This window comes from Montipora capricornis, chromosome 13 (assembly GCF_036669925.1).
Source record: "Montipora capricornis isolate CH-2021 chromosome 13, ASM3666992v2, whole genome shotgun sequence".
Classification (NCBI taxonomy): Eukaryota; Metazoa; Cnidaria; class Anthozoa; order Scleractinia; family Acroporidae; genus Montipora; species Montipora capricornis.
The window spans coordinates 35278842-35288841 of record NC_090895.1 but is presented as its reverse complement, the minus strand read 5'-3'; the positions used below and the strand labels follow the sequence as shown (position 1 = coordinate 35288841).

The window sequence follows — 10000 nt, the reverse complement described above, 5'->3', positions numbered from 1 at the left end:
TACTGTTTTCCTCTCTGTCAACAGAGAACACATCATCTTCAGCATAGCCATGCAAGGGAGTGTTGTCTTCAACTACCAATCCACCAACAGATGACAACGTGCTTGATCGGGAAAGCACATACCAAGGCTGCCCATCTGAGCCCCTAGTCCATCGTGGCCCGGGTACACTCACCATTGGAGCCTGAGAATTAGCAAGGTTGGTAACGGTATTTGTGGGGGTGTATGACCGTGGAATGTCCAAGGGATCAACAGGGCTGGGACCATTCAATGAGGACCTGACAAGGTCCCTGCCAGGCAAGCCCGCCAGCGAGCCACTAAATGACAACTGACCATCTGAGCCTGTTTGAGTATTTCTTTCAAGAGCAATGCTTTTTAACGGCTGGCTCCTGACAGATGTACTCTTGATAGAGTTTTCTCCTGACTCATCACTAGTGGATGTTAATTTTGTTATCATTTCAGTCAGTTCAGATAATGAAGACAATGGTGATCCAGTGCTACCCACAGAACCTAAACCAATGGTTTCCGGTGGAATTGACATGTACTGTGCTCTACTTGAACCAAACCTCAACTCACTTGTTGATGCAGGCTTAGGAGCAAAACCGATTGAAGGCAGAGCAGTTGAGTTTACACTGGTAGTTGGCGGCTTTTCAAATGCATCCAGCCTCTTTGAAATGTTATACAACCTGGCCGTTCTTGTTAGCATTCCCGAATTCGCAATGTGACTGTGATTCTCTTTATTTCTTTCCAAGCCAGTCGCTTCCATACTCTTTTCCAAATATGCAGGTACCCTCCTGTGAAGTTCTTGTACATGTGAAGTGCTTTCGTTGTAGGGTTCTACCGAAGGAACATTGCTCTGTGAGGCCAGGTATGTTTTTGGTCTTGGGCCTTCATCAGGTTTGTTAGGTAAGTCACTGTATCGATGGATGCGGTTTCTCTGATCTTCAAAGAGCTGCCGCTCTTCCTCGATCTTTTGCTGATAAGAATCCACATACCCAGGTGAGTAGTCTGTACTGGACTGCTGAAGAATACCAGAGCTCTTTGGAACACCAGCTGGTCTACTAATGGAAGCATAAGTTGGGATACTTTCCAACGGCGTTGCTGCTGTGGTGTGACTGCTGGAAGTTATGAGATACTGTGCATCCGTCTGTTGGACAGCAGATGACTGTGAAACTCCTGTGACATTGCCTTTTACAGATCCATCAAATGGAAATGAAGTTAGAGGACTTTTAGAATCCTCGTGTATTGTTCTCCTAACATGCAAGGTTGAATGTGAGTCACCTGATACCTGAGGAGCTTGGTAAGATATGGCTGGGAAAAATGGAGAAGGTTGAGTAAACGCTGTTGATGACGGTGTTTTTGGAACCATGGATGAAACGGGTTTAATGGTGCCAGTGTTTCCAACATCAGCAAAAGGCGACTGATGTGGTGAGGCAAATGGAAAAGGGCGAGTGAAAAAACGTGTTGGACGTGTTTGTGAAGTTTGTGACATAGTGGATGTTGTGCTGAGTTCAGATGACAGTGTCACACTGAGTGACAGTGTAGATGGTGTTGAGACTGAAGGTGAGTCCCTTTCTGGATGGGTGTGGGTATTAAATGGTACATTTTCCGCAACTCTGCTTAGCTCCTTTAAAACAACCTTTTCTCTTTGCCTCAATTCAGCTGCTTTATCAGCAGTAGCTTGAGCGGCTGCCAAGGTGCGTTGAAATTCTGAGGGTAGCCGTCTCTCTGTTTCATCCGATGTTAAACTTCCAGTTGTTGATGACTCCAGGGCCTCTGATATCAATGGAGAACTTTCCCTTGAAGATTCATGAGAGTCTGTGCCCAGATGGACGGTATCTGAGGTTTTTCCAGGGCCATTAACTTCCTGAAACAAAGAAAAATGACTTAAAGTGCACTGCCGAAAATGGCCCCTTTTTTGTAAGCCTGAGAGGCCAGGAGAAAAAGGGTTTTTTTTAACATGCTCTTTGCTTTGACATTGCCTTGCACTTTCACAAATAAAATGAATGATAAGTGGTTAAGAATATTTAAGTGGAAGTCATGTTGCTTCACTTTTTCTTTGCTATGCACTGCTGATTTGTGACAACAAAAACCTTGAGAGTTTAACTTACAAACTCTGCTTGAGGTAATGCCCCACCATAAGATCCTCTTCTAGGTGATGACTCCTCCAAGAACTCTGTTTCTGTGGCAATCAAACCAGGTCTAAAGGATTCTTTGGGCACTGCAGCAGGTCCATAAATTCCAGACAGCTGTTTCTGATAAAGCTGAAGCTCTTGCTCTAATTGTTGCTGCCGGACAGTTTGTTGTTGTAGTCTTAATTTGAGTTTTTCTTGCTCTAGTAGTGCCTCTTGTTGGGAAAGCCATACTGTGGGCTGAAATCAGTTCAACATTTAATTTTTAGGGCTAAGGATGTCGACGCTTTCCAGCCAATACTTTAAAAGTGCACCTAACCCCGAAGTATTTCCTTTGCAAAAGTTAAATGTCTAACATATATTTTACCTTTGCTTCTCTAGATTTCACTTTTAATAGGCCCATTGAGGTACAAGAGAGTAACAAAGCCGACATTCATTTGTCCTATGGCCGAGCTAGTGAGAGTTTTGGGTCTATTCCTTCAATGACGCCAACAACTAATTTACATTAATTTGCCAAAAGTTCTTTCAAAACTTAATGCAAAGGAGTTTATGACATCATCAAAGGACTAGGCCCATGCATGTCACTGCAAATGATTGCAAGCATCTTTCTCTTACAAACCTTATGAGGCACATTAAAGGCCTACCTTCAACCGACAGGCATTGCGTGCTGCAGAGGTAAATATATGTTTGATATTTAACTTTTGCTAAAATGAAGTAATATTTTGATGTTCGGGGCACTTTAAGGCTGGCAATTGCTTCCATCTCTCAAACAACCATTTCTCTTTTCCCAATATCCAACAGACTGATAAGAAAAGGTGCTGGTAAGTCTTTGACATCCTTAAAGCTAAAAGCAAACGTTTTTAAATTTTTGCTTTGGTCTTGTAACTGTCAATCAGCATTTGGTGCTGTTACAAAATGCTGTTTTGTTATGCTCAATTGTCTCAGTTTTCTGTCCAGTAACTGGCATGCTCATTGAAAAACTGCACTTCTCCTGTGATGATGGAGGTAAGAGTTGACTTGGTACAAATGCATCAGGACCAGGGACCAGGGTTTGCCAAATTGTTTTGTTTTGTTTGGAAAATTGTGGCACTTTCTTTCCTTGTCAATGAAGTCATTCTCTTAACTTATACAGTAATATTAAATTTGTAATTATTAAGTACTGACACTGAGAATGACTTTGGACAATTTCAACCGATAAATCATTATTTTTTCAGTTCACTAACCCACACTGCTCTCAATTCCCACCCTAATAAGACACAACTCCAGTTCACTATGCTCTCTACCCCAAGTTAGATGAAGGGTAGTACCGAGGATTGCGGTAAAAGGAAAGAATCCAATCCCACCGACGCATCGGCCAACACGTCAGCCTACGCGTTGGTCGACACACCACCAACACACTACCGACACGTCGGCCGACACATTACCGATGCATTGAAAAAGATAGGTTTAGGCTTTCAACAATTCAATATGGCCCAAATGAGTCACCGACACGCCACCGACGCGCCACCGACGCGCCACCGACGCACCACCGACGCATCTTATAGGTTATAAGATTAAACATCGGCCAACGCGTCGGCCGACAGTTGACCAACAGTCGACCGACAGTCGACCGACGCGTTGGCCGACGTGTTGGCCGACGCGTTGGTGGGATGGGATTCTTACCTTTAACCAAGATTGCTTTCCAGCATTTGAAGAATCCCATATACAACAGGCCCCAGTTGTTCAAACAATGGATAACGCTATCCAGCCGATAAATCACTATCCAGCAGATAAACACTAGCAAAACCAATTGACTTATCCATTGGATAGTGAATTATCCAGTGGATAACGCTATCCATCGTTTGAACAACTGGGGCCTGATGGGGAATTAATGAATGTTGTTAACAGGATTTCCTCTCCCTAAAAAGATACATACAACAACTCCTGAAGGTGAGGTAGCATGTGACCTCTGCGCAGCTTCAAGTGGATGAAAGAGTGTCCGTAAGCTCCCCTGGGATTGGTCAGGTACATCCATGTCACCTTCTTGAACACCACGGGTATGTCCATTGTCAAAGGGTGGTCTTTTTATGTCGTCTGATTTCCCCTCAACTTGTGGTACTTCTGACACTTCACGTATTTCATGTCTGCCGTCAGCTGCTTCCTGTCCAGATGAATCCTCTTCTGGAAGGCTATCAGGAGAGGTAGAGAAAGGAATTGTGTGTGGAACTCTGTAAAAGGAAAGCAAGAGAGTGAAATTGGTGCAACTTAACTTTTTTTGGACAGAAAGGACCCAGTACTGCCATGGAAAGGTTTGCCTTTCATATAAGTTCTGTCCAGCTGTGGTGGGAATATCTTGAGATCATTAGAAAGCCAATTTTCATCAGCTATATTGCATAATTTATGCATTTTCTAAAAAAGCACATAGTAAGCTTGGGATTGCGGGTGAAGAGATGAAAGAAATTAAAATACAAACGAGGACCCTTCATAAGGCCTCATAATTGAAGGGATCAAATCTTACTCAGACCACTACCCTGAGTTGTTCAGGGTCAGTAGATGTTTTTGCAAGAGGCCATTTCCGAGTTCATATCCGCCTCCTCTTCAAAGCGAGTCTAAGTGCAAAGTTTTTGTGATGGTAATTAGTTCTACATTACATATGAATGAAAACTAGTTTTCATAAGAAAAACTTCGCACTTAGACTCGCTTTGAAGAGGAGGCAGACATGAACTCGGAAATGGTCTATTGGCTTTGTAATACTGGTCTGCCAATGAAGCCAAAGTACTGTGCCATATCCAGAGGTCAAGGGGATAGACAAAATACCAGTAACATTTCAAAAGTGTATGAAAACAGATTAAATTGCACCTGTATTCTTGGTTGCTTGATGGAGGCAGTGTTGATGGCAAACTATGAGGAGGCCCTGTTATAAACAAAACTTCTCTTAGTGCATTGAGAGAATCACATCCCTTCTCTATGGGTCCAAAATAAATAAAGTATCATTATATTAGGTCAAAAAAACTTGCCACAAATTCCGTCTTAATTGAAAGTGCAGAATGTTATATAAAAGGAAAAAAACTCTTAATAAAAAGGAGCGGAGAATGAGTGCAACCACAAGGAATAAAAAACTGGCCTATTGCTTACGACTTTTTTCTCTCACTGTTTTTATTGTCACATGTTTTAGAGTATTTCCCTAACCCTCTGTTGTTCCAGCAGTTGGACTTTGAGTATCATCTGCTGCAGACTGCCTACTCTTCCACTGGTCACGTTGCCTCTCAATCTTTTGCAATAGGCGTTGTAGTGGATCTGTGAAACAACCACAAAAACCAGACCTGTAGTTAGAGCACCTCGTTACAGTATAGTCTGTAATCAAATAGTAAGAGGTACACTAACAGGTACACTTTATTAAAGTAATGAAGTGTCAGGTTTCCATTCATGATCAATATTCCTGGCCCATTCAGTGCCTTGCTTCATACTTTGCATCACTACACACTACCTTCAGAAGGTGCCTTCGGAGCTTTGTCGTGTAGGTGTGCTCCTTTAGGCTTCATTTCTTGATCACTGTCACGTTCTGGTATTTCTGTGCTTCCATTAGGACCTATAACGTCAGCAGGTATCTCACGGAATGGCTACAAAACAATAACCTGTGAGTGACTGGACAAAAATACATGACTATTGTACAGAATTGACCAAGAAAATCAAAAATAAAATCCATATTTGTTGCTGAAAAAATGATCATACATGCATGTACTTCAATAGTTCAAATGGCTATTTAAGGCCAACTTTTTTTAGGTCAATGCAACACACCTCTGTGTCCCTTTCATGTTCTTCAGCTCCTTTACCACTCCCTGAAAATGCAATAAAATAAGATTATTGTCCAAACGGTTACATGTTTGGTTTATTACTAAGCAAGGAGAGACTCATGCTTACACCAGGTGATACCTGCATCAAGACCTGTAAGTCCAAAAGCCTCCTAAGTAATCACCAGCCATGTAAAGAAACATATGACATGACACAGTGGCAATTCCCACAAATCAACCAAATGACTTGACTCCAAGTTGAGCAGGCACCTATAGATGGTTTTCACCTGACGTCACAGCGGCCATGTTGGTTTACAGAACAATAGAGAAAAAAGTCTCTTGGGAATTTGACTCTATTATAATGCAAAACATGAGCCATAATTTGCTATTGTTTTGTACACCAACATGGCCGTCTCATACCATCTATTGCACCAATTATTGGGCAGTCGAAGAGGAAAAGGACAAGAAAAGAGGGAGGAGGAAAAACAAAAGAGGGGGATGAAAAACAAAACAAAGCAGAAAAAAAACACTCTGAGCACCTACTTCTCAGTGCTATCATGATAAATAATTATTGGTGGCTTTGTTAATATTGCATACAACTGAGAGACTATTTCACAAGACAGCAGACAAAACTAAAACACAGCATGACATATTCAAGTCTTATTGTACATAAGAAAGAGCTCATCAGAAACAGTTGATTGCTGTGAGCTAACACCCACCTGAGTTTAAGCTATCTTCGGATGCCACATCTAAATTCTCAGGAGGTTTAATAGCAACTGCCAGATCACCCATATAACCTGAAGAACCACAGATACATAAAATTCATGAACAACATGTATCTAAACTTCAACTAGCAATTAATTCTCAGGCAAAGATCAACAGTCAGCAACAACGACGAAATTAGAATTCTCCCATCGTAATGGAACCTACCCTGGAAGAAAACAATGGAGCACTTTAAACTTCTTTCAAAAACTCATTAACCCATTGACACCTGGAACGCCCTAGAACGCTCCCAGTTGACGAGTAAAATCATCTGGCGTCAGACAGTAAAATCTGTTTAAAAGTCCCACTCCCGGGTGTCAATGGGTTAATAGAGAGGATATAGTTTTTGAAAGCTTAAGAAAAAACTCATGAGCAAAACAGCCTGTCAGCCTATCAAACCTGATTAAAAACAGTGGTGCTCATTTTTTAACCCTTTCACTCCCAAGAGTGCCACTTAAAGATTTTACTCTGTCTAACGCCAGACAATTTTACTCGTCAATGGGGAACCCCACGGGGCTGAAAGGGTTAACAACAGCTAGATTCACTCAAAAACTATGTCCCCATTAACCCTTTAACTCCCAATAGTGCCACTTATAGATTTTACTCTGTCTAACGCCAGACAATTTTACTCGTCAATGGTGAACCCCACGGGGGTGAAAGGGTTAACACCAGCTAGATTCACTCAAAACCTTTGTCCCCATTAACCCTTTCACTCCCAAGAGTGCCACTTATAGATTTTACTCTGTCTAACGCCAGACGATTTTACTTGTCAATGGGGAACCCCACGGGGGTGAAAGGGTTAAACATTACTTAAAGGTTCATTATCAGGTCTTTGAAGAAGACCTTCAAAGTCTATATTTTGCAGGTTTTCAATAGGGCTGAATAACTTGAAAGTACGTGTATCAGCAGTCCAGATAGCAGAGATGTTGCAGACATGGGTTTAAATTCCTTGCTTTATTGAATCCATTAGTACACTCTGACTTATACCGAAATAAGCTGAAGAAATAATACCAAGTAATAACAATATAGTGGCAAATAAACTAAAGAACATATGATCTTAATTGTAGACAGGAGTCTGTGGGATGAGTTATGCACAAACAGGACAGAGGAAAGTCATACAAGGTATGACTCCAGTCTGGAGTATGACCCCTCTGACTATTACTCTGGATTGTTCAGGATACTTTAAGCTCCTGCTTTATACAGTATCTCAGTTACCTGTTTGCATCATGTACATGTCTTCAAATGCCTGCTCTAAGTCTCTCTGTCGGTCTTCAGCATCTTCCAGTCTTTTATGAGGTGGCTGAAATATGCGAACCTAAAATAACTTTCTGTTAGAAATTTATTTCTCAATTGCAACAAAGATGTACAATGTATTTGCAAAACCCAAAAATGAATCAATATGAAAATAGATACAGCAATCCCTGAATACCTACAGGAATCTTAGCGACAGCATCCTGTCTTCGTTGACGATCACATCTCTCTAACTGGTCAAGTTCTTCCACGAGATTCTTGCGATCCTGAGAAAAATGTAAAACACAATTTCAATCTATGATGCCTCGTGACTTTATTCCAACATAAGCTGTAAACTATTCAAAAAAAAGGCTCAAGACTTTCAAAATGAGTGACTATTCAGATGTTGATCACTAGTGATAAGCTTGCCTCTTCCAACTGCAACTGTGCCACTGCATGCTTGTGCCTGAGGCGAGCCTTCTCAACTTGCTCTGCTTTGTCCCGTTGCACTTCCTAATTAATAAAATTAATACAATTTCTTAAAAAATATATGTCTTAAATTGGAAATTTTAGGTGAAGGTTAAATTGCCTATTAGCCAATAGGATCCGTCCGCATGGCCTGTAATGGTTTGTTGAAATCATGCAGCACATGAGAGTACTGTTTACTTTAATAAGTCACCATCAGACAGGTCGCTAGTTTATTGCAGGATTCCTCACCGAGCAGTATCACTCACTCAATCACAGTTGCTAAGATTCTTTTTTAAACACCCAGCTGCAGGTGGAGAAATTTTGGAGATTCGGAACAGAGTAGTTGGGGAAAAGGGATGGAACAGTGTTTCAAGAACTTGCCTCCTACTAATGTGGCCAGGGGTTCAAATTCTAGTCTGTGACAAAAACAGAAGATGGATGAATTTCTCTTGGTGTCAGACCCGCTCCAAGGGTTTTCTCAAGATACTCTGGTGTTCAGAGGAAGCTTGACTGGCGCTCTAAGTTGAATAGTACTTGCCAATGAATCACTTCTGATTTAACCAATCAGAATGCATGAAGAGCACCATTTACTATTACAGTGTGGTTAACCCATTGACTCCTGGGGGTTCCCCTTTGACGAGTAAAATTGTCCGGCGTTTAAGACAGTCAAAGGGTTATACTCATAATTTAAATTAATTATTATAACTGCAACTCGTAATACTTAACTGTTTCATAACATCCATTAACCCACAAATGTATTATTAATAAGTGTTTCGAGCAAATCAGTGCATCTTACTAACTTCCATGATAACTTGAATTCGTTCTTCCTCATCTTTGGCAGCTTCTCTGGCATCCACCTGAAAGGTGAAAGTCTAGAATAAAATTTGCTTGGCAGTACTTTTTAAAGCCCTGGTTTTATCAAAGAACTAATACTTTATGGTTGCAAGACTTTGAAAGTAAATTAACCTGATGTGAATCCAAACCACGTTCCACTTGAACAAGAGTATGTAAATGAAATCGGGATGCTCCATAGTCATCTGCACTTTTCTGCTCTGAGTTTCTAGAATCTGTGTTTAAATAAAAATGACATATTTGCAATACAACACTGTACTAAACCCGTCTGGTACTTAAGTACTATGTCCTTCCTCAATTAAGCACCTTCCGTAATTGAATGTTCTTTGTAATGTTATTTTTCTCTATAAAGGCATCCCAATAGGAAATATAAGAATACTGTGATATTTATCTGGTAGCTATTATGACCTGAAGGTTTGTAATGCAATGGTTTCAATTTATCAATAATTTGTTCAAGGTTGACATACCTTTCTTCAAAAAAATGTCCTACAATGAAAAAAAAAAGAATTGATAGATGTTTAAAAAATACAATTTATTTTTTTATGGCTTTATTAATTTAACTTCTTGATCAAGCACTCTTCAAAATTTGGATTTTGTCAAAACTTTACTCAAGTGTTTTTGAGATAAATTAAACATGAACTGAACCTGAACTGGATCCACAGAAGGAGGAAGAGCAGCGACTTTAGCTGCACGAAGTCGCTCAATTTCCAAAGCCTGTTGTCTAGAAAAACAATAAAAAACATTACAAATGCCTCGTAATTTACTTGGTTGTTCAAGTGAAAACTGCTA

General features: G+C 40.6%; 1 protein-coding gene across 2 annotated transcripts in view; it reads right to left on the bottom strand.

Moving 5' to 3' along the window:
• LOC138028361 (centrosomal protein of 295 kDa-like) overlaps nucleotides 1-10000 on the bottom strand; it is a 17510-nt gene that overhangs the window by 1916 nt on the left and 5594 nt on the right. For both annotated transcript variants that reach the window (XM_068875864.1, XM_068875865.1), the window contains exons 9-23: nucleotides 9857-9932; nucleotides 9679-9697; nucleotides 9326-9426; nucleotides 9160-9216; nucleotides 8321-8404; nucleotides 8095-8178; nucleotides 7877-7976; nucleotides 6619-6696; nucleotides 5907-5947; nucleotides 5596-5728; nucleotides 5298-5405; nucleotides 4968-5022; nucleotides 4045-4336; nucleotides 2109-2369; nucleotides 4-1864 (exon numbers count right to left, since the gene is read on the bottom strand). In XM_068875864.1, the coding sequence (XP_068731965.1) occupies nucleotides 4-1864; nucleotides 2109-2369; nucleotides 4045-4336; nucleotides 4968-5022; nucleotides 5298-5405; nucleotides 5596-5728; nucleotides 5907-5947; nucleotides 6619-6696; nucleotides 7877-7976; nucleotides 8095-8178; nucleotides 8321-8404; nucleotides 9160-9216; nucleotides 9326-9426; nucleotides 9679-9697; nucleotides 9857-9932 (3350 nt within the window). The remainder of the gene's footprint in view (nucleotides 1-3; nucleotides 1865-2108; nucleotides 2370-4044; nucleotides 4337-4967; nucleotides 5023-5297; nucleotides 5406-5595; nucleotides 5729-5906; nucleotides 5948-6618; nucleotides 6697-7876; nucleotides 7977-8094; nucleotides 8179-8320; nucleotides 8405-9159; nucleotides 9217-9325; nucleotides 9427-9678; nucleotides 9698-9856; nucleotides 9933-10000) is intronic.